The sequence below is a fragment of the Jaculus jaculus genome, chromosome 5 (assembly GCF_020740685.1).
Source record: "Jaculus jaculus isolate mJacJac1 chromosome 5, mJacJac1.mat.Y.cur, whole genome shotgun sequence".
Taxonomy (NCBI): Eukaryota; Metazoa; Chordata; class Mammalia; order Rodentia; family Dipodidae; genus Jaculus; species Jaculus jaculus.
This window is the reverse complement of record NC_059106.1, coordinates 59,348,986-59,373,622: the sequence shown is the minus strand read 5'-3', so window position 1 is coordinate 59,373,622 and position 24,637 is coordinate 59,348,986. Positions and strand designations below refer to the sequence as shown.

Below are 24,637 nucleotides of genomic sequence, written 5' to 3'. Positions count from 1 at the left end.
GGGCGAGTATGACTTTGAACTTGCAGTGCCTTTTTTTCCCTTTTCTATTTTTATTTTTACTTAAGAGAGAAAGGGACAGAGAGAGGGAAAGAGAATGAATAGGTACGCCAAGGCCTCTAGTCACTGAAAACAAATTCCATAAGCATACACCACCATGTGCATCTGGCTTATGTGGGTACTAGAGAATCAAACCTGGGTCCTTAGGCTTCTCAGGCAAGTGCCTTAACCACTAAGCCATCTCTCTAGCCCTTTTTTCTAACGTTTCAAAAATCCAAATCTAAGCCAAAAAAAAAAAAAAAAAAATCTCATCAAGTTGAAAGCCTTTTCTGAAGTAGTGTGAATTTAAAATTTAATAGGTCAGGCTAAGAACTGGAGAGATGGCTTAGTGGTTAAAGTGTTTGTCTGCAAAACTAAAGCATCCCAGTTAGATTCTCCAGTATCCATATAAGGTAGATGCACAAGGGGGTGCATGCATCTGGAGTTTGTTTGCAGTGGCTGGAGATCCTGGCACGCACACACATGCACACTCGTGCTTCCCCCCCACCTGACTCTCTCAAATAAATTTTTTCTTTAAACTTGCTAAAAAAAATAAATTTTAAAATCTCTAGCTAGAGAGGTGGCTTTAGCAGCCTGGGCTAGAGTGAGACACTACCTTGAAAAACAAAACAAAACAAGTTCAAAGTCTCATAAGCCAGCTTTTGGAGCAATGACTTTAGACCTTCTTTCCAAACTTGTGCTACCTTCACTCTGTAATGGCAACAGACTTTAACAAGGGTTTTAAAAGTATTTTATTGCTTGAGAGAGACAGAGGGAGGGATAGAGAATGCATGGACCAGGGCCTCTGGACACTGAAAAGGAATTCCAGATGCATGTGCCACTTTCTGCATTTGGCTGGGTACTGTGTGATCAAATCCAGGTCATCAGACTTTGCAAGCCACTCAGCTCTCTCTCCAAGCTACTAAGTTGTCTCTCCAACTCTTAACAAGGTTTCATATGCCTTTACCTTAATAAGGAGCCAGGCCAGAGGTTTCCCCTCCAGAGCAGCATCTTTCTACTTCAAATACCCTTTTTCATCTATAAGTCTCTGCCCTCAGCACTACTTCTCTATCCCCACATCTTTTTAACCAATGTTATTTTACTCTACCATAAGAAATGACTAGCATTATCTTTGCTTGAAAACTGTTTATTAATTTGCTTGTCAAACATTCTATAGAGCAGTTTATATCTTACTACAGAAACCTCCTGGGTACATATTGACAGCTCAGCAAGTATTTACACAAAGCTCTGAAACATTTGGTTCCTTCAGAGGATGTTGCTGCTGTGTCAAGCAGAGAATTATCAAACACCTTTGCTTCTCCCTTTTTCCTCCTTCTGGAGGGAAGCTTACCTCTAGCACAACTTCAGCATGCAGAAATTACACTTCTAAACTGCTGAACCAAGAGAGAAAGAATAGAAACCTAGGTGCTCTGGAAAGAAGAACAGTATTTCTAAGACCATATTCAAGCCACATCAAGTAATTTCTTAAATCGTGGCTATAAGGAAAAACAAATACATCTATGAAATTTACCTTGAAACACTTAGCTTTTCCTGTTCTAGACTCAGGAACTTTTGTTTCTCTCAGTAAAACTTACAGGGCAAGATCAGGCACTCAGATTGTAACCAACTGCCCAAACCAGACCTAGACCTGCTCAAACACTCTAAAGAGCTAAATACTACCTCCTCCTTCTGCCTTCCTAACCCCTCAAAATAGTGTGTTAATGTTAAATCTTATGAATACCCACTCCCACATGTAAAGCCTCCTGCAGATCTTAAAGAGACTGTTTTCAAATTTTGCTCTAATGAAGTCTGCTTAATATTTCAATTACTGCTCACTGTTTAAAAACCTCCAGTCAAGCCAGGTGTGGTGGCGTACACCTTTAATCCCAGCACTCGGGAGGCAGAGGTAGAAGGCTCACCATGAGTTTGAGGCCACCCTGAGACTACACAGTGAACTCCAGGTCAGCCTGAGCCACTGTGAGACCCTACCTTGGGGAGGGGGCACCTCCAGCTAGGTGGAATGGCTAATGACAAACAGGTTAACAGTTTTGAGACAACCATCTGGTAAGGTTTTTTGGCAAAGATCCACAGATCACTGTAGCACCCAACTGCTCAGCTTTGCGCAAATACTCAGGAGAAAACATTTGAGTTCTTTAAACCTAGGGGAAGTAAACTGGCCAAAAGACCCCTACTGAAAGCTGAGTGTGGTGACCCACCCTGAACCCTTATAGGCAGGAAAATTTTAGACTTTGAAGGCTACAATGTGAGACTCCCTCCTCCAACACACACCTACTGAAGAAGCTGCCATCGTAACAAGCCTATTTTCATGAAACCTATGGGTATCATCACAGGTCATCTAATCTACCAACTTCCTTCTAGTCATAAGAAAAAAAGAGATGGATCCCAGCACTTGGGAGGCAGAGGTAGGAGGACTGCTCTGAGTTCAAGGCTACCCTGAGACTATATAGTGAATTCCAGGTCATCCTGGGCTATTGTGAAACCCTACCTCGAAAAGAACAAAAAGAAAGAAAGAAAGAAAGAAAGAAAGAAAGAAAGAAAGAAAGAAAGAAAGAAAGAAAGAAAGAAAGAAAGAAAGAAAGAAAGAAAGAAAGAGCGATGGCAAATGACCCACCTTTGCTCTCTAACCACTTTCCATTATACAACACACAACTCCATGTGCATTAGTGATGTTAATGACCAATCTAAGCAAGTAAAACCTCCAGTGAAAAGCTGGGGTGGTGGGGGTGATCTAGACTCCATGTCAGAGGCCTCGAAATGACAGCACACAGGCAGGAAACATTCCACATATCTTGTTTGTTTTGAGACAAGATCTTGCTGTGTAGCCCAGGGTGCCCTTAAACCTGCTGCCTCAACTTCATGAGTGCTGGGACTATGCCGGACTCTTGAATACCATATGTTAACCTATCTGCAATTTCACAAAGCGCTTCTGCAACTCAGATTTGAAGCAAATCAATACTACCTCTTAGAGGTGACACTAGGAAAGAGCGGTTCTTAAAGTTCACTAACTTCTTTGTGAAAGTCTTACTGTAGTGGATGTCACACACCCACCCCTTTTCTTTGCCTAGGTAGGGTTTCACTCTAGCTCAAGCTGACCTGGAATTCACTATGTACTCTCACAGGGTGGTCTTGAACTCAGTGATCCTCCTACCTCTGTCTCCTGAGTGCTGGGATTAAAGGTGTGTGCCACCACTCCTGGCAAACACAGGAATGTTTAATGCAATCAAGACATCTTGTTATAGCAAGTGCTGTTTGCCATGGGTTACTTTGTAACATATACAAAGTTAAAAACCTTTAAAAAATATCCTCAGGTAGAATACACAAGAAATCAACCATGCTAGCCAGGCATGGTTGGCATATGCCTTTAATCCCAGCACTTGGGAGACAGGCAGAGCTAGAGGATGGCTGTGAGTTCGAGGCTACCCTGAGACTACATAGTAAAATTCCAGGTCAGCCTGGGCTAGAGTGAGACCCTACCTCAAAAAAACAAAAAAGAAATTAAAAAAAAAAATCAACCAGGCTGTTTTCTCTCTTCTCACACCATTCTAACTCCTAACACCCCCCCCCAACTCTCATAGACAGGAGAGAAACATGAAGCTCCCCACAATTAGAGCATCACCTCAGTGTGACTTTCCTGGTCCCTCCTACTTGAGGGAACTCCCAAGTGTTCTGTATTTCAGCCAGCCTAGAATATGTGCCAGTAGGCATTCCCATAATAAATCCAGGATTCCTATTTTCCAGAAGTTAGAAATATCACTTGATAGCTCCACAGAAGAAACTAGCAGCCAAGTTTCTGCAATCTAATCCAACATAAACCTGAACTTACTTTTCTCATTTTCTTTTCTCCCTCCCTTCCTTCTTCTCGTTCTCAAGATGGGGTCTCATGCAGCACAGGCTGACCTTAAACTCCTGCTCCTCCTCCCAAATGCTGGGATTATAAGCGTTCACCACAAGAATAGATAGCATATCATTTTTTACCATGATGAACTATTATTATTCCTAATTTATTACTATAAAAAGTACCCTACAGAAAAAGCCTTACCAAGTTTAAGAGCACAAGTAACCTAAAACTAATTCATCAGTACCAGGATTCAACGCCTCAAGACACACTATTACTTATGAAAAGGATGAAGAAAAACTACTGGAATCATGCTAGCTACTATGAAAAATGCACACACTTTAGTTATGTTAACCATATGTTGGAAATGTTAAAAAATATTTTATTTATTTGAAAGCAGAAAATGACAAAGAGGGAGAGAGAGAGAGAGAGAATATGAGAATATGGACACACCAGGGCCTCTCTAGCCACTGCAAACATACTCTAGGTACAGGTGCCAGTTTGTGCATCTGGCTTTACGTGGTTACTGAGGAATTGAACCTGGGTCATTAGGCTCTTCACACAAGTGCCCTAACTGGTGAGCCATCTTGCCAGCCCAGAAAATATTTTTAATCTAAGACTGGTTTGGAGCAAGGAAGCAATTATCTCTTATGGGGACTGGAGAGATAGCTCAGACGTTAAAGGCACTTGCTTGTGAAAAGACTGATGGCCAGGTTTGGATTCCCTAGTGTACACATGAAGCCAGATGCACTGTGGCACATCTGGAGTTTGGCTGCAGTGATAACAGGTCCTGGTGTACCCATTCTCCCCCTTCTCTCTTATTTCCTCTTTTTCTTTTTTTAAATGTTTTTTGTTCATATTTTATTTATTTATTTGAGAGTGACAGACACAGGGAGAAAGACAGATAGAGGGAGAGAGAGAATGGGCGCGCCAGGGCTTCCAGCCACTGCAAACGATCTCCAGATGCGTGCACCCCCTTGTGCATCTGGCTAACGTGGGACCTGGGGAACCGAGCCTTGAACCAGGGTCCTTAGGCTTCACAGGCAAGCGCTTAACCACTAAGCCATCTCTCCAGCCCTTATTCCCTCTTTTTCTTTGCTTGCAATTTTTTTTTAAAAGAAGTTAACTTGGGAAGCTGAAATAGGAGAACCAGTCAGTTTGAGTCTAGCCTGGGACTAGAATTCCAGGTAAGCCTGAGCTAGGGTGAAAACATGCCTCAAAAAATAAAAATAAAGGTAAGTGGGGGTGGAGAGATGGCTCAGCAGTTAAGACACTTGCCTACAAAGCCTAATGACCAGGGTTCAATTCCCCAGTACTCACATAAAGCCAAATGCACATTGGTGCTTGCCTCTAGAGTTTGTTAGCCACAGCTGGAGGCCCTGGAGCACCAGTTCTCTGTCTTCTCTCTGCTTGCAAATATATATATATATATATAATTTTAAACCTAAGGCTGGGGCTGGAGAGATGGCTTAGCATTTAAGGCACAGGTTTTACTCCCCAGAACCCACATAAGCCAGATGCACAAGGGGGCACACAAGTGTGGAGTTTGTTTGCAGTGGCCAAGGCCCTGACATGCCAATTCTCTTCTTCCTTTCTTGCTCTCATAAAATTTTTTTTATTTTATTTACTTATTTGAGAGCAACAAACAGAGAAAGAGGGAGAGGGAGAGAGAGAGAATTGGCGCACCAGGGCTTCCAGCCACTGCAAACGAACTCCAGACATGTGCACCCCCTTGTGCATCTGGCTAACATGGGTCCTGGGGAATGGAGCCTCTAACAGGGGTCCTTAGGCTTCACAAGCAGGTGCTTAACTGCTAAGCCATCTCTCCAGCCCTCATAAAAATGTTTTTAAAAGTAGGTTTCCATATGACTTATTCATATCCTCTTAGATTTTGATTATGGAGCCACAGAATGTTACTAGAAAATTTTCAGTGCCAGGAATGGATACCTTCCAGTGAGTTGTTGGCCAGGGAGGTCCATGATAGCCCCCAAAACATTACAGGCCATTGCCAAGGCCCTTGGTTTCCCACCAGGAATAGATGGTAAGACCCTATTGCTGAAGACTCCACAAACTTGGGCTGCAAGGCTACGGAGAAATCCTACTGGAACTGAGCTGATAACTTCCTCCATGTAGACCAGCTGACAGAAAGGCTGGAAGACGCCATTCTGCATAGAGTTCAATGGGAGAGAGAGAAATCACCAGTGAAAAATACTCAACAGTGGACACTGCAAGCCTTATATTTGGCCAGCCAGGCCAAATAAACCAACAGGTGCAATAGTGGCACATCTGTCATAGTGAAAACCAACTGCTCTCTAATTAGACTGGAGGCCCGCTCCATGGGAGGGAATACATCCCTGATACTGAAAACCTACAACAGGGGTAGTCATGAGCCCTAGGGGTGTAACATCTGCTGCTGTCTGGCTAAATGTATATACTGCGCTCATCAAACTGCCCAGTAAACACTTCTCTTAATGTTCATACCCATATATTAATGCTACTCTCATTTTTGGTAGAGAACCTTCTCTTTTCAGATGGCAGTGACCTCGGGATGACTCAGAAGGCATTATGGTGATGGGAAGAAGTGATAGATGAGTGCTCAGCACTACAATATCTCTCTTACACCTTCCAAGGCTCAGGGTCCATTGCAGAAGAGGGGGCGGAAAGAATGTAAGAGCCAAAGAAAAGGCAGGACTCCTTACAACGTGTTCCTCCAGACACAAAATGGCCTGGATATCCGTGACTTCACAGTGCCTGACACTACCTACACAAGACCATGACAACAGTAGGAACAGATCATGATATCAAAATAAAAGACAGACTAATTGAGAGGGGGAGGGGATACGATGGAGAGTGGTGTTTCAAAGGGAAAAGTGGGGGAAGGGAGGGTATTACCATGGGATATTGTTTACAATCATGGAAGTTGTTAATAAAAAAAAAAAATGGAGGGATGGCTTAGTGTTTAAGACGCTAGCCTGCAAAGCTAAAGGAGCCAAGTTTGTTTCCCCAGGACCCACATGGGCCAGATGCTGGAGTTCATGTACAACAGCTGAAGGCTGTGGCACACCAATTCTATTTATTTACCTCTTTCTCTCTCAAATATAAATAAAATTAATTAATTAGATAAGAAAATTACCTATGGGCTGGGAGATGGCTTAGCGGTTAGGGTGCTTGCCCGTGAAGCCATAGGACCCAGTACCCACATAAGCATCTGGAGTTGGTTTCCAGTGGCTGGAGGCCCTGTCACACCCATTCTCATTCTCTCAAATAAATTTAAAAAAAAAAAAGCGTAGGGCATGATGATCTGACAAGAGATTTATCCTCGAGTAGCAAAGAGGACTTGAGAACAACAGAACCCTATAGCCCTCACCTCAACTACAATCACACGCCTAAGAGCCCGCAGAGCTGAAGCTGCACTGTCAGTGACTGCCTAACAGCTCATTCTCTAGGTCTCAGAAGAGTAACAACTGACCTGAAATTAAATAGGAATCTAGGATCTGGTGATATTAAAAAACAATTAGGGAGCAGCTGGGTGTGGTAGCACACACCTTTAATCCCAGCACTAAGGAGGCAGAGGTAGAAGGAACACTGTGAGTTTGAGGCCACCCTGAGACTACAGAGTGAATTCTAGGTCAGCTGAGGCTAGAGTGAGACCCTACCTCAAAAAAAAAAAAAAAAAAAAATTAGGGTCTGGAGAGATGGCTTAGAGGTTAAGGTGCTTGGCTGCAAAGCCTAAAGACTTAGGTTCAACTCTCCAGAAACCATGTAAGCCAGATGCATAAGGTGACAGCAGAAGGCCCTGGCATGCCTATTCTCTATCTGCTTCTTTCTCTCTCTCAAATACATAAATAAAAATAAAAAAGAAAGAAAAAGAATCAGGAGCTGGGCATAGTGGCACATGCCTTTAATCCCAGCACCTGGGAGGCCAAGGCAGGACTGCCATAAGAGGCCAGCCTGAGACTACATAGTGAATTCCAGGTCAACCAGGGCTAGAACAAGACACTACCTCGAAAAACCAAAAAACAAAACAAATAACAACAACAAAAAAAAATCAAGGACTGGGAAGATGGCTATGCAGTTAAAGGTGCTTGCTTGCAAAGTATGCTGGCGCAAGTTTGATTTCCCAGTGCCTTTGTAAAGCCAGATGTACAAACCAAGTGCAAAGTAATGCATGTGTCTAGAGTTCAATTGCAGGGACAAGAAGCCCTGGCGCACCCATACACATTATCCTCATTTTCTCATTCTCTGTCTCTCACTAAGTAAATCAATAAAAATATTTCGAGACAAAAAAAAAAAAAAAAAAAAAAAGGTGGGCCAGGCATGGTGGTGCACTTGGTAGGCAGACATAGAAGGATTGCTGTGAGTTTGAGGCCAGCCTGAGACTACAGAATGAGATCCTGGTGCGTGTACACAAACATATACACACAAATAAATAAAATTTCTTTAAAAGAATCAAAAATCTCATCCAGAGCACCTTTCACCACTGAGCCATCTTCCCAGTCTCCAAATTAATCCAACAGCAGCACAGACAGGCTGTATCTACACTCCTACCATATCCAGAAATGCTCAGCTATTTAGTGACTGAAAACAGAAATACCTATCAGTTAATTTTGAAAAAACTTAAAAAAAAATAACAGGCAAGTCTCATATCTGTAATCTTAACACTTGGGAGGTGGAGACAGGATAGTGAGGAGCTCAAGGCCAGTCTCTGTAACATACCAAGTTCATGGACTACAGGACTGCCTCAAAAGAACAAAAAGAAGAGCTTTGCTTAAATATCCCCAAGGCAACAGACTTAAAATCAATGTTGATCTTAAATGACCCTTGAAATCCCCAATTATTTCCTCTAATAGTTTAAGAAAGGTCAAATTTTCAGCCAAAACAGCAGAGAGAGGAAACAGGTATATACATTCTAAAGTGACCAAAGACATGAGCATACTGCCTTCCAAGACAAAACCTCCAGGAAGCAGAGAAACAACTGACCATTTCCCTATTGCTCATACAGCTGTACATCAGGGAAGACGCAGCATCCAGCACTGAGCTCTGCTCTATAAAGCGAGTCTCAAAATTCTCAGTAACATAAGAGTAGAAAAGTAGTTCTAGGATGAGTTAACTATTTTGTTGTGAGCAAAAATCTCCTAGCACAAAGGTACAACTTTTGGGAGGGCCTGAAGAGCTGTTCCCTCTTCTAAAAGGTAATGACGATGGAACACCCAATATTCCTGGCCACAGCACTGGTGAGGACAGAAGCAAAGCAAAATACAAACGTAACAGAATGTATTAAAAGATATCTAAAAAGTTGCAATTTCTAAGCCAATCTTAAGTGTCATTGTAGGTCATATCTTTACATCTTGGAAGAATGAAAAAAAAGAACATAACTTAAAATCCAAAGAAAATATTAGCCAATGTCTATTTCAATGCTCCAACATGATTGATGACAAAACAGAAAACCTTGATATTCCAGGAACAAATCATAAATTCTCATACAGCTGTACAACATCAGGGAAGACGCAGCATCCATCACTGAGCTCTGCTCTACAAAGCTAGTCTCAAAATTTTCACCAACAGGAGAAAGTTAAAAGACATCAAGCATCTCTTTAAATTGAGCTACTCTCTCAAAGTTCAATTAACAAAAGAGTTAACAAGATTCAACACGTAAACAAAGAAAGAGGCCAGCCTTGCTTAAAAGGAGAACACTTGAGCCTAATATAAAATTGTCAGAAAGCTCCCAGTTCTAAACAAAATGATTAACAAAAATGTCTTATTTTCCCATACAGATCTCACATTTGCCACTCTACAAAAAGACCAGCAAAATAATCTCAGTTCTGTAAAGTAAACACTGTCAAAATTATTCAAGACAAATACATCTTCAGCGCCATCAAAGAAGTCATTTATACCATCAGGAAAGTCACAAAACGAAAACAAACAGCAAACCCATTGTAAAGAAAAACTCAGCTACTGTTCCAACAACACAGAATCTATTTCAGCCTGCATAAAACATAAGCAAAATAAATCCAAGGTACAAGCAAAATGCCATTGCCTCCTCTTTTGTTTCGGGCACAATGTAACAAGGGCAACCAGTCTGGGGCTGTGCTCCTGCTGATACAGTATTGCTGTTTAAACCTCCCTCCTCAAGGTCATAGCCAATTTCAGCTCTGGAATAAAAGGCCGATAGTGGCAGCGATGGTTTGGGTTATCACTGGCAGAAAAGCAGAGTGTAAAAGTTTATGAGCTCATCAGGATTGTTGTACCATTACATCAGAGGCAATTATAAATGGCCAAGAGCAGGAGATGGGGAGCCAATCAGATCACAGATAGGATGTCAACCTAAGACCAACTGTCTCCTGGCTTTGACAGAAGGATTTTACCTCCATAATTCAAATCCCAAACCAAAGCAATCTGCACTTACTACTCCAATCACTCAGCTGTTTACCAGCACTTCCAGAAAGAAGCCCAGGCCACTGGGCCGGCAAAGACTCACACAGGACATGGCCCGAGCGGCCCTGAACGAAACACAGTCGGCCTCTGGCTGCCCCCAAGCAGCCACTAGCCCTCCCTCGAGGTCCCCCGGAGCCCTAGGGGCCCCTCTTTGAAAGCACACATTGGGGGACAGCCTTAGAAGACAGGGGTGGGGAGGACAGAGGAAGCGGCAGGTGAACGAGAGAATATTCGTTCTTCTCCCGGGTTCCTGCCACTTGTCTAAAACCCTAAACCAGAGCCCCCAACACCCCCTGGCCCGGGGCCTGGCCCTACCCAGGCACACTTTCCTCCGCACCCCCCAGGAGACCCCCAGAGTTCGAGGGGACCAGGAGAGAGGGAGAAACGGGACAGACACCTCTGGAAAAACCCTACACAAAGGCTGATCGAGGGAAAAGGAGAGGAAGGCAGACAGGCAGCCATTTTAAGAGAGAAGAGCCAGACAATGGCAGCTCCCCGGCAGTGGGGGCCCAGGGCTTGAGGGGCGCCAGGGGAAAGGGGGGGCTGTGGCCCTGCTCCCCCACCCTCTGCAGCCACCACCACCACCCCCACCGCCGCCCCAGCGCCCTCCCCACTCGGCTGTGTACCTGAGGGGTCCGGGCGAGCGGCTGCCCCCCGCCGCCGCTGCTCCCGGGGCTCATGGGCGCGTGGTGGCTCCTTTGTTGGGCCCCTCCCGAGGCGGCCGCCGCCGCCGCCGCCGCCGCCGCAGCAGCAGCCCCCCAACACTGCGAGGCCATGTCCGCCGGGCCCTTGCCCGCGCCCCCGTCCTGGGGCCCGCCGCCGTAGTCGCCCCCGGGGTAGCCCTGGTAGCCCCGGGCCGAGCTGGGCGACGTGAGCAGTTGGTTGAGGGTGGGGGTGGCGGTGGGTTGGGGAGTTCCCCCGCCGGCCGCTGAGGGGCCGCCTCCCCCCATGGCCCCGAAGCGCTGCTGCTGCTGCTGCTGCTGCTGCTGCTGCTGAGCGAAGGACGAAGACGACGACGACGACGAGGCAGAGGCGCTGGAGGAAGGAGGCGGCTTGGAGCCGGCGGCCGCCACCGCCACGGCCGCCGCGCCGGAGCCCGGAGTGCCACCTCTCGGGGAGCTCAGCGCGTAGGCCTGGGGGGGCGGGGGGTAGGCGCTGCGGTTGGGGTAGTAGGAGTTGTACTGGTGGTTGGGGAAGCCGTGGTCGTGCGAGTTCTGCTGGGACCCCGCGTAGGGCTCCAGGCCCCCGCCGCCGCCACCACCGCCGCCACCGCCGCCGCTCTGCAGCGCTGCCAGGCCAGGGCTTTGTTGTCCGCCATGTTGTTGGTGGAAGACGGCGGCCGCCGCGGCGGCGACGGCAGACGGGCTCCGGCCGTAGGGTTGCCCGAAGCCGTAGGCTGGGGGCGGCAAGGCGGCCGCGGCTGAGTGAGGAGGCGCCCCCACCCCGTCGCTGCTGCCGCCGCCGCCACCACCGGGCGGCTCCGTGAGGTTATTGTTCAGGGCGGGCCTAGGGCCCGCGTTCCCGTTCGAGTTCTTCAGGTCCGGCTCCGCGCCGGGCCCGCCGCCGCTGCCGGCTCCGCCGCCGCCGCCGCCGCCACCCCCATTGCTCTCGGCCCCGTCCTGCAGCTCCTTTCCCAGCGGCTGCGGCGGCCCCACGGCGGGGCCCTCGCTTTCCTGCCCGGCGGCTGCCTTCATTTCCCCGCGCTCGGCCGCTGCTGCTGCCGCCGCCGCCTCGCCCCCCGCCTCCTCCCGCTGCTGCTGCTGCTGCTGCTGCTGCTCGGCTTTCTTCAGCTCCGAGGGCGGCGGCGGCGGGTTGCCCAGGCTGCTGGCGGCGGCGGGGGCGACCTGCGCGGCCATGATCCCCGCTGTCTCGTCCGCGGAGAGACCCGGCCCTGTCTTCGTCTTCTCCCCCCTCCCACCCCGCCCCGGGGCCGAGTCCCCCGGGCTTGCCCTCCCCACCCGCCCGGGCGGGCCTCGCGGGGCTCCGCTGCTGCGCGGCGCGGCGCTGCGCTCGCTCTCTCCTCTCCCCCCCGCCCCGCCGGCTCAGGCTCCGGGCTGGCGGCGGCGGCGGCGGCGGAGGAGGAGGAGGAGGCGGCGGCGGCAGCCGAGGCGCCGGCGGCTCAGCTGCTCCCGGCTCTGTAAGCTCGGGACCCGGCTCTCCCGGCTCATTCCCCCCCAAGCCCTTGCCTGGGAATGAGGGGGGCGGTGGAGGCTCCGCTCCCCAGGGCCTGGCCCCGCTGTGACTCTCCGCTTTCTGCTGCCGGAGAAAGGAGGAGGGAGGGAGGGAGGGAGGGAGGGAGGCGAGGGGGAGGGGGCGGGCAGGGAGGGAGGGAGGGAAGGAGGGAGCGGGGGGAGGGGGACCCGGGACGGGCGGGCTCGGAGGGCGCGCGGCAGCAGACGGGGCGCCTGGAGGCAGAGTCGGAGCGCGGCTCGGGCCCGGCGCCCCGGCCTGGCCCACCGCGGCCGCCGAGCGGGCTGGGGCTGCGGCGAGGCAGCGGGCGGGCGGGCGGGCGGGCGGGCAAGCCAAGCGGGCGGCTGGACCGAGCGGCTAGAGCGCCCCACTCTCCTCCGAGTCCCCCTCACTCCGACACGAGGCTCAGCACTGCCATTTTACCCAGCGCCGTCGCGGCCGCCCGAAAAACCCGGAGTGGAGCTCGGAGCGGGCGCAGGCGGCGGAATGGACTCGCTCCCTTCCCCTCACAAAGGAGGAGGGGAAGAGAGAGAGAGGGAGAACGAGCCGCGGCGGCGGCAGGCTCTCGGCTGCTAGCGCTCGGCAGCGCCGCCGCCGAAGGCTTCGGAGAAAACCCGGCCCGGAGCTCACGCCCCTCCGGAGCCTGCGTCGCCGCCGTCCCGGCGTCCCGATCCTCGCCTGTCCCCTCCCGGCCGCACCGAGGGGAGCGGGCAGCGTGAACTTTACCCGCGCCCGCAAAATTGGCCTGAGCCCGAAACCGCGGCCGCCGCGGCCCAGGCCTGACCCCCCCTGGCACCGGGCCTGGTCTCTTGGCTGCTACTTTAGCACCTCTACAGCACTTTCCTTCCTCAAAACCTTTTACAGACCCAGCTGAGTGAGCACGGTATTTTTTTTTTACCCCCTTCAGGCAAGACCCAAAAGGACAGACCATTGTTCAAACTGTCCGTTTTCCCATTGCCCTGCCCTCATTAGCCTGCCCTGACAAAGCCCTGGAGGCATGAGGTCTGGATTATTCCCATTTTACAGAAAGAACGAAGGGAGGGGACTGCCCAGGTCACTTCAAGTCAGAGAGCAGAAGAGCGTGACTACAAAAAGAAGTGGAGACGCCAAAGCTGCATCCTGTCGACTTAGGCTGGAAGAAAAAGGGGTCCTCCCTTACCCTGTGAGCAAATCCAACAATAGGATCAAAGTGTCAGTGGAGTTCAAAATCAAACCTAGTCATCTCACCACTTAAAATGGTAGCCACTGAAGCTGCTTTGGGGACACAGGACAGTACTCCAGCAGAACCAGAGCCCCATTATCACTTCCTAAGGGAACTTCACTTACAATGACCAGTAGCCCCAGTCTCCAAAGGCAATACCTGGTAGAACTGTAAACAGGCCACAGAAGAGGCTCCAGGGACTAGCAGAAACTGGGAAAACCACTGCAGAAGAGAGATGCAGAGAAGAGAAACCATTTTCTCCTTAAAGAGGGAAAAGCCACAGTCTAACAGTACACTCAAGAAACAAGACACTATTCAGATCCGTTATCTATCCTGAGGTGTAAAGATTCTTTAAAGTTTACCATTACCTCTACTTTTTTTCTCTCTTTTTTTGGCTTTTTTGAGTTAGGGTCTCTCTCTCTAACCCAGGCTGACCTGGAATTCACTATGTAGTCTCAGGGTGGCCTCGAACTCACGGCAGTCCTCCAACTTCTGCCTTCCAAGTGCTGGGAACAAAGGCATGTGCCACCACGCCCAGCAAGGTTTACCATTACATTCTTGGAGACCCTAAGGCCAGGTTTATCCAAAAAGATCAAGGTATTAGCCAAAACCCCCAGTGATGTCCTGATCTACAGGCCCCACCAAATCCCAGCAGCAGCCTTTTCTCCTCAGGCTGTCTTGTAGTGCGCTAACCTGACAGGAAAGGCCAGAGGGGATTCTGGCTTCTTACCAGGCCCAAGAAGGTCTAGGGAAAGGCCCAAGCCAGTATCACCACAGGGTCTCGGTCAATCGGTTGGCCGGCCGGCCTGCCTCTCTCTCTCTCTCTCTTTCTCTCTCTCTCTCTCCCCTTCAGATTTTTATAAAACAGACCATTATCTTAGAGCTTCTGAATTCTGCAGGCCTCTAGAGTTCTACCATGTCTTGGATCACCATAAATAATTACAAAAGCCTGAACTCACTGCTCTACTCCCAAGGAACAAAAAAGAAAAAAAAAAAAAAAAAAGACTATCATCTATCATCTTATAGTGCAAAGGCAAAACCGTCCTGTTAATCTAGTGGTAAGAGTCCCCCAACAGCCCCCCTCCACCCCGCCAAACCCTGTGATCCCATCCCTGAAGACAGGAACCAAACCAACCTTCCAAAATGGATGGAACTGACTGGTATGGCCAGTGTGCCCTCACTCACAGTTCTCAGGAGCAACAACTCTACTGGTGCATTAGGTCCTAGAAACCAAATTATAGGCTGCCTCATAAATGAAGCTTTGCTATTTAATCAACTGCCTCGGAGCTGCCAAACAGTCCTGAGTCCTGCACACAAATGAGGAATTTTTTACATGCAATTACCCTGCCATTTTCCTCAGAGCTGGGGTGTAATGAGAAACCTGGAGCCCAGTGAAAATCTGGAAGCCAGAATGGATTTGTCTTCAAAGAAAGTCCTCAAGGGCCCTCCTTCCAGGACTGTGAAATCTGGAAAGCGCCAAAAATCCCTTTCCCTACACGTGGGCACGCTGTTTTGAAAACAGTCACCATTTTAATCTAGCCATAAGGTAAAGTGCATAAAAATCTATCCAGCTGGGTCAGGAGAGGTCGCCTTTCTTACTTTTTTGGGGGGGGGGAGATGGGGGCTCTTAAAAGTCAATCTTTAAGGGTCTCTTCCACTCCCAGGGAGACCTTACAGCACTAACCTAAGGACTGCTGAGAGGAGGAACTTTCTTAGAAACTGGCCCATCCGCTTTCCCCAGGGGCACCGGCAACGGGAAAGGGGGAGGGGAGGAGCGGGCACGTGGCTGGCCCGAGCAGCAAGACCCCGACTCCAGGGCCGTGGGTCCTCCCCTTGGAGGGGTATTTTTCTCCCCCCACGGCCCCTGCCTTTTAACCCCGCACCCCAGCAGCTCAGGAATCCCGGCGCAGATTAGAGAAACTGGGACTAGGATAGCGCTCTCCTCTCGAAAGCGCCTCTGCCACCGACAGCCTGATGGCAAATATGGACTGAATCGTTGACATGGAAACCGGACTAAAGTCTCGCCCGCTTGCTCTCTCACCGGAGAGTTCTTATCACGGAGCCCAGCCGGACGGCCTTGGGCAAACGCGGACTGGATCCCGCGGCCGCACGGACGGGGCGCAGTTTCTGGGGCGCCGGAACTCCAGCGGCTGCAGCAGCTCAGGAAGGGGGCTGGGCTGCCAGGACCTGGCGGCTGAAAATGGCAGAGGATGTGCTCTCATTTTTCTCTGGCTGCTCAGCACGCCTGGATTGGGCCCGAGGACGAGGGAACAACCTACTAAAATCTCTAACCCCCCCACACACAGTCAACTGCAAAATATGGAAGCGGGGCTGTGGAGGGTTTGCTAGGAGAAGGAAACGTTTGCAGGAAAGAGTCCCTTCCTCTTGCAGTTTGCTCACTGAAATCCCAAAACTCCACAAACAGAAAGGCTGGGTTCACCTCTCCGGAGATCCCTCCTTTCCTCCCCTACTGCTGTGGCCCGGGAGCCCCGCGGGGCTTCTGCTGGGCTGGGCTGGGCACGGCGGCGCGCGGAGCCGGGCCGGGCCGAGCGGTGGCCCTGCACGTTCCCGCCGCCCCGCCGCCCCAGACACCCAGCCGAGCGCCCGCTCCCCAGCGCGAACTGGAGCTGGAGTTTGAGCAAAAGGGCAACTGTGTCAGTTGACGGAAGCCAGAAGCAGAGTTCAAAGCCCGGCGTGGATTTCCGTGTGGAGCCATCTGTTTCTGAAAGTTTGTAACTCACTGTTGAGAAACAGCTCCAGCGGAGGCTTTGGGATCAGTGTGAAAGTCTAGCACTACCATCTGACAGCGAGCCGCAAAACTTTGGGCTGCATATTAAGCGAGGAAAGTGGATTGAAGCTAGAGTCACGGCAATTCATTATGTTCCCGGCTCCAGGACAGGAGCGGTAAGATACGAAGTGGATCGACGTGGGGGAAGATGGAACGGAGTGCCAATGGCGCTCCACAGCTCTTCGCGGCAAAATTGTGCATGCCACGGACCTAACTCAGATCCCAGCGGAGCCTCCAGTTTGGTGGATGCTCAACACTGCTTCTCAGGATCTCATAGCCTTAAACAATTTGGGGAAATGTACATTTCACAACAATAATAAGGGACTCATTTTAAGTAATGATAATTTCTGAACAAGACTTTTGTTCACAAAAAGGGCAGCAATGAAAAATAGCTTGAAGCATAAACCTACTAGCTTCTCTTGTACTAACTTAAAATAAGAATTATCCTCACCACCAGCTCAACCAAAAATGAGTCAATAAAACAAATGGTATACATGGTGGCTCACGCCTATAATCTCAGCCCTTTGGAGGCTGAGGTAGTAAAATTTCGGAAGCCAGCACTGGATTACAGAGTGAGTTCCAGGCAATCTGGGCTAGAGTGAGATTGTGTCTCAAAAACAAAAATTAATAAATAATATATCTCAAGTAGGAGAACTCTCATTTTGCATGAATGAATATCTAGGTTTTGATTGTCAGCATTGCAAAAAAAAAAAAAAATCCATGCTGGGGGCTGGAGAGATAGTTTAGCAGTTAAGGTATTTGTTGGCAAAACCAAAAGACCCACATTCTATTCCCCAGTACACACATAAAGCCAGATGCACAAGATGACACGTATCTGGGGGTTTTGCAGTGGCTAGAGGACCTGGCACACCCATTCTCTCTCCCTCTCCCTCTCTGTCATAAATAAATAAAATAAAAACACTTTTTAAAAATGTCCATACTGGTTCTAGTCTGTGTTAGGTTTCAAATGTAATACAGTGCCCAAGGTCAATCTAAGGAAGGAAAAAGGTACCAAGTCTTTCACACTAATAATACAGATATATCTTCCAGTTCAAGGATCTCACTGGAGAGCCTGCTTTTTTATTAAAAAAAAATAATAATAATTAAGGCTGGGTGTGGTGGTACATGCCTTTAATCCCAGCACTTGAGAGGCAGAGGTAGTAGGATTGCAGAGAGTTTGAGGCCACCTTGAGTGGACATAGTGAATTCCAGGTCAGCCTGAGCTAGTGTGAGACCCTACCCCCCCAAAAAAAAAAAAACAAGACTGGGGTGTTATATAACCATTGAGTAGATCAGGATTTGGGGATGTTTGCTTTGTTTTTTTTAAGAGAGGGTCTCACTCTGAAGCCCAAACTAGCCTAGAACTCACTCTATAACCCAGGCTATCCTCGAACTTTGGGCAGTTGTCCTGTTTTAGCTTCCTGAGTACTAGGACTGTAAGACTGAGCCATTGTGCCTAACTCACATCAAGATTTTGGACTTATTTCTGCTGAGTCTCACTGAAGACTTACAAACTGAGAACAAAAAGCATTTCGGACTATAGAGATCCCTCAGTGGTTGAAGGCACTTGCAAAGCCTGAGGGCCAAGGTTTAATCTCCAGTATTCATGTAAATCCAGATGCACAAAGTGGCACATATGTCTGGAGTTCCCTGGCACTTCCATTCCCTCCCCCACTCTCTCTGCTTGCAAATAAATAAATAAAATATTTTAAAAAATAAACAATATTTGAAAGCCCTGTTTCCAAAGAAGCTTGATAACCACATTAGACTCCATTAAAAGAGAACTAGAAGCTGTCCGTGGTGGCTCATGCTTTTAATCCCAGCCCTCAGGAGGCAGAGGTAGGAGGTTCTCAGTGAGTTTGAGGCCACCCTATGACTACATAGTGAATTCCAAGTCAGCCTGGGTTAGAGTGAAACCCTACCTCGAAACACCAAAACAAAAAGAGAGAGAAGGAGAAATAGAGCTAGAGAGGTATGGCTTAGCAGTTAAGCTTAGGGGTCTGAAACCACCAGCGTTCAAATCTCCATATCCCACATAAACAACTGGGCATAGCCATACATGCCTATAACCCCAGTCCCACCAGAGAGCTGAGACCAAATCATCACCAAAGAACTCCCAAACTCCAGATTCAGTAAGGAGACTCCAGTTCAAAACAAGACCAAGCCAGAGTGGGGCACCTAATGTTCCACTCTGATAATTGGGCCATCTTAGCTCGTGCCCCTACTGGCAAGTGTTTGAGGCACCACACTACACACACACACACACACACACACACACACACCAGCAAAAACAATTTTGTAGGTAGTATGTGTTACACTAAACTGCTTCTCAATAGAGAGGGCTACATCCCAACAATATTACCCAGGAAAGATAAAGTCACCAATCTTAATACAGCACACTATTACCCAGAACAGGAAAAGTCTGTTGTCTTTGACTTCCCATATTAAACCAATGTAATTGCTTTTCTTTTGTTTTGTCCTAGAAAGCCAACTTGGGAAATTTTCACACTATATATGAAATGATGAAAAGGGGAAATGATTACAGTTGAGGGTAGAGAAGATCAGAAGGAAAAAAGGAATATTCTAGGTGGCCTTTCAGCCCTTACTAACATAAAGCTTTCTTTCACTGCCATTTTACTGAGATAGGAGAAAGAGTCGAGTAGGGGGAAGTTTCTCACAGCAACTCTGGAATGGATCTGGAATGGAGTCTTTTGCTCCAACACAAAGTCTGTGGAAAAGAGCTGGAAGAAAGCAAAAACACAGTGTGGCCATGGACAAAATGGACAGAAGCAGGCAGTCAGTGCTTTAAAACAGGGTAAGTGGTCAGAAAAGCACATCCTGCCTGTTCTCCACAACACAGCCACTTCACGAGAAGTCTAGTGTGAACACACTAGGCTTTTTTTTTTTTTTCTAGAAGAATCAAAGAAAATCCAAAGGAACTGATGAAGCATAAGACAGGAAGTAAGTGGCCCTCAGGGAAAGCCTTGCAAATTTTATACGGTTTAGACCCATCCATTCCTACCAAAAATTACTTAACCAAACATAAAGTGGACCAAAGAAAACAAAGTCGTCATGAGACTGATCACCACAGTTGGAGTGGTTATGGTGTGGCACCCTACTCCAGGCAAAGGAAGAACTTAGCAGTGACACCAAGGGAAAGCTCTCAGGAAATGGCATCAAGTTTTGGCATTTTCCCACATTGTCACTCAGTGCTTGCCTGGAATTCAGGAAGCCCTGGGTTTGATTTTCAGCTCCACATAAACCTGGCATGATGGCCACAATTTGTAATCCCAGCACCCAAGGGATGGGGGAGGGAAGATCAGGAGTTCAAGGTCATCCTGTGCTACTTAGCAAGTTAAAGGCCAGCCTGGGATACGTGAAACTCAGTCTCAAAAAAAAATTTTTTTTTATAGCTCATCATTAGCACAATTTGTCATTGATTGTAGAGAGTAAACAAACCACTTATAAGCAAGTACTGTGACCAAGGGCATGCAATCTCTACCCTGAATACTTCTCTTTCACAGCTAAGCAACTTTCCCCTATGCCCCTGCTTATCTTCAGCAATCCTTGATTTACATGGGTGGTTCTGTCCCACTTTTCACCAAAACCAGACTTCTACTGAGGCTCAGAAGTCTTGTGAATATGTTACTCTTGCAAGGAGAAATTGATGGTGTGTTGATTGCTAACAATAAGAGCACACCAGGGAGTGATGGCTCAGAGGTTAAGGTGCTTGCCTGCAAAGCCTAACAGCTAGGGTTTGGTTCCCCAGTACCCACATAAGGCCAGATGCACAAAGTGATGCCACTTTTGCACCCGTTGGCTCATTTGGCCTGGCTTGCAGTGTCCACTGTTGGTATCTTCACTGGTGAATTCTCTTTCTCCCATTGAACTGCATGCAGAATGGCTTCTTCCAGCTTTCTGTCAGCTCGTCTACATGGAGGAGGTTATCAGCTCAGTTCCAGCAGGATTCCTCAGCCCAAGTATGTTGAGTCTTTAGCAATAGGGTCTTACCCTCTATTCCTGGTAACATTCCAATTCTTTTTTTTTTTTTTTTTTTTTTGCTTGTTTGTTTTGTTTTTTGAGGTAGGGTCTCACTCTAGCTCAGGCTGACCTGGAATTCACTATGTAGTCTCAGGGTGGCCTCGAACTCACAGCAATCCTCCTACCTCTGCCTCCCGAGTGCTGGGATTAAAGGTGAGCGCCACCACGCCCGGCTCTGTTCATTTTTTTGCTGGGATGATCTATGAGTTGATGAGAAAGAAGTATTGAAATTGTATGTTTGAAGTTATCTGTGACTTTATGTCTAAGTAGCATTTGTTTAATGAAATTGGGTACACCCATACTCAGTATATATATGTTAAGAATTGGAATGTGCCGGGCATGGTGGCACACGCCTTTAACCTCAGCACTTGGGTGGCAGAGGTAGGAGGATTGCCGTGAGTTCGAGGCCACTCTGAGACTACATAGTGAATTCCAGGTCAGCCTGAGCTAGAGTGAGACCCTGCCTTGAAAACACAAGAAAAAAAACAAATCAACAACAACAACAAAAAATGAATAGGGAAGTGTTTGGATTAAATAAAGTCATAGAACAAATGGACTTAAAAGACTTCTATAGAACATTCTATCCAAATGCTACAGCATATACATTCTTTTCAGCAGCATATGGACATTTCTTTTCTTTTCTTTTTAAGTTTTATTTATTTGAGAGAGTCACAGAGAGAGACAGAGAGAATGGGCGCAACAGGGCCTCCTCTAGGCATTGCAAATGAACTCCAGACACATGTGCCCCCTTGTGGGTCTGGCTTACGTGGGTTCTGGGGAATACAGCCAGCGTCCTTTGGCTTTGCAGGCAAGTGCCTTAACCACTAAGCCATCCCTCCAGCCCGGAAATTTCTTTTAAAATAAACCACATATTAGGACACAAAGCAAATATTAACAAATATTTTTAAAGAGCTGAAATGATTCCTGGCACTCTGTCTGATCACATTGGAATTAAAGTACAAATCAACATCAAGAAAAACTACAGAACATACACAAACTCATGGAAATGAAACAGTACACTACTGAATGATGAATGGATCACTGAAGAAATCAAGAAGGAAATAAAAAACTTTTATAAGGGGCTGAAGGGATGGCTCAGCGGTTAAGGCACTTGCCTGCAAAACCAAAGGACCTTGGTTCAATTCCCCAGGACCAACATAAGCCAGATGCACAAAGTGGCACATGTGTCTGGAGTTCGTTTGCAGTAGCTGGAGGCCCTGGCATGCCCATTCTCTCTCTTTCTCTCTCTATTCCTCTCACTCAATCAAATAAATAAAATAAAATTTAAAAAATTTATAAGACCATGTGATAATGAAAACATAATATAAGAAAATTTGTGGGATACACTGAAGGCAGTCCTAAATGGAATATTTATAGCTTTAAGTGCCTATATTAAGAAATTAGAAGCTGATAGGATGGTATTGTATATATGTAAGTAGAAGAAGAGATTAATGGGGGTGGAAAGGCCCAAGTGTGGTCAGAGGAAGAGATTGAGTAAAGGAAAGGTGGAGGGAGGGCTAATGAAAATTTAAGAGGATATAAATAAATCACATGAAAACCTACCTTTTTGGACAATGGAACACTCAGGAGCCATAGATTGTTGCTAGAAAATTTTCAGTGCCAGGAATGGGATACCTTCCAGTGAGTTGTTGGCTAGGGAGGTCCCTGATGCCCCCAAAACATTACAGGCCATTGCCAAGGCCCTTGGCTTCCCACCAGGAATAGATGGTAGGGCCCTGTTGCTGAAGACTCCACATACTTGGGCTGCAAGGCCACTGAGAAATCCTGCTGAAGCTGAGCTGAAAACTTCCTTCATGTAGACCAGCTGACAGAAAGCTGGAAGAAGCCATTCTGCATGCAGTTCAATGGAAGAGAGAGAAATCACCAGTGAAGATACTCAACAGTGGACACTGCAAGCCTTATATTTGGCCAGCCAGGCCAAATGAGCAAACAGGTGCAATAGTGGCACATCTGTCATGGTGGAAACCAATTGTCCTCTAATTGGACTGGAGGCTGGCTCCAAGTGGGAGGAATACATCCCTGATACTAGAAACCTAAAACAGGGGTAGTCATGAGCCCTAGGGGTATAACATCTGCTGGTGTCTGGCTAAATGTATATACTATGGTCATCAAACTGCCTAATAAGCACTTCTCTTAATGTTCATACCAATATATTAATGCTACTCTCACTTTTGTTAGAGAATCTTCTCTTTTCAGATGGCAGTGAGCTTGAAATGACTCAGAAGGCATCATGGTGCAGGGAAGAAGTAACGAGAGTGCTCAGTACTGTAATATCTCTATCACACCTTCCAAGGCTCAGGGTCTAATGTGGAAGAGGTGGCAGAAAGAATGTAAGAGCCAGAGGAAGGGTAGGACTCCTTACAACGTGCTTCCCCCAGACACAAAATGGCCTGGATATCCATGACCTCACAGTGCCTGACACTACCTACACAAGAACATCATAACAGGAGGAAAAGATCATGACATCAAAATAAAAGGGAGACTGATTGAGATGGGAGGGGATATAATGGAGAATGGAGTTTCAAAAGGGAAAGTGTTGGGGGGGGAGAGGGTATTACTATGGGATATTGTTTACAATCATGGGAGTTGTTAATAAAAAAAATAATAAGTAAATAAAAAGGAATTAGAAGCTGGATGTGGTGGCACATGCTTTTAATCCTAGAACTCAGGATACAGAGGTAGGAGGATTGCTGTGAGTTCAAGGCCATCCTGAGACTATATGATGAATTTCAGACCCTACCAAATAAAAAAAAAAAATTAAGTTGAGGGGGCTGGAGAGATGACTTAGTAGTTAAGGCACTTGCCTGCAAAGCCAAAGGGCTCAAGTTTGATTTCCCAGGACCCACATTAAAGCCAGATGCACAAAGTGGCGCATGCATCTGGAATTAATCTGCAGCATCTGGAGGTCCTAGTGTGCCCATTCTCTCTCTCTATCATAGATATAGATATGGATATATAGCTATGTGTGTGTATCTGCCTCTCTTAAATAAATAAATAAAAATAAATAAATGTTAACAGAATATAGAAATTCACTGAAAAGATTATTCACGGGGATGGAGAGATTGCTCAGTGGTTAAGGCACTTGCCTGCTGTGGAGGTGTTCTGAATACTAGGTTCCCAGCTGATGGGAATTTGAGAATTAACATCTCTTGGAGGCAGTGTATCGTTGGGGGCAGGCTTATGGGTGTTATAGCTAGTTTCCCCATGCCAGTGTTTGGCCCAACTTTCCCCTTTGAAACTCCACTCTCCATCATATCCCCTCCCCCTCTCAATCAGTCTTTTATTTTGATGTCATGATCTTTTCCTCCTATCATGATGGTTTTGTGTAGGTAGTGTCAGGCACTGTGAGGTCATGGATATCCAGGCCATTTTGTGTCTGGAGGAGCACGTTGTAAGAAGTCTTTAAAAACTAAAAATAAATAAATAAAGACCAGGCGTTGTGGCACATGTCCTTTAACCCCAGCATTCGGGAGGCAGAGGTAGAAGGATCACCATGAGTTCAAGACTACCCTGAGACTATATAGTGAATTCTAGGTCAGCCTGAGCTAGAGTGAAACCCTACTTTGAAAAACCAAAATAAATAAATAAAAATAAAAGAATTCATGCAGAAGTGTCCTATGCAGGTGGATAATGGTATACCCAAAAGTCATAGATTGTTATTTTTAAAAATTCAGTACCAAGCCAGGTGTGGTGGCACACGCCTTTAATTCCAGTACTCAGGAAACAGAGGAAGGAGGATTGCTGTGAGTTTGAGGCCACCCTGAGACTACATAGTGAATTCCAGGTCAGCCCGGGCTAGAGTGAGACCCTACCCTGAAAAAAAAATAAATTCAGTACCAGAGGATACTGTCCAGGTAGTTGGTCAGTGAGGTCCCTGATTACACCAATACATTATTGTCCATTGCTAAGGCTCTTGTTTTCCCACCAGAACTAGATGGTAAGACCCTGTTGCTGAAGCCTTCACTTGCTTGGGCTACAAGTCACTGAGAGATCAAGCTGGAGCTGAGCTGAAAACCTCCTCCCTGTTGACTAGCTATCAGATCTCTGGAAAGACTCAGGCAGCATGCAG

General features: G+C 47.4%; 1 protein-coding gene across 4 annotated transcripts in view; it reads right to left on the bottom strand.

The window, feature by feature from the left end:
• The window catches only part of Arid1a (AT-rich interaction domain 1A), a 97,566-nt gene extending 85,364 nt beyond the window's left edge, over nt 1-12,202 (bottom strand). For 3 of the 4 annotated variants that reach the window (XM_045148669.1, XM_045148670.1, XM_004671216.3), the window contains exon 1: nt 10,954-11,050. In XM_045148669.1, coding sequence (XP_045004604.1) covers nt 10,954-11,007 — 54 coding nt within the window. In that variant the 5' untranslated portion in view covers nt 11,008-11,050. Of the gene's footprint in view, nt 1-10,953 lie in introns of all 4 variants that reach the window. The other variant, XM_004671212.3, reaches the window with a different exon arrangement.
• Nucleotides 12,203-24,637: the final 12,435 nt, after the last annotated feature.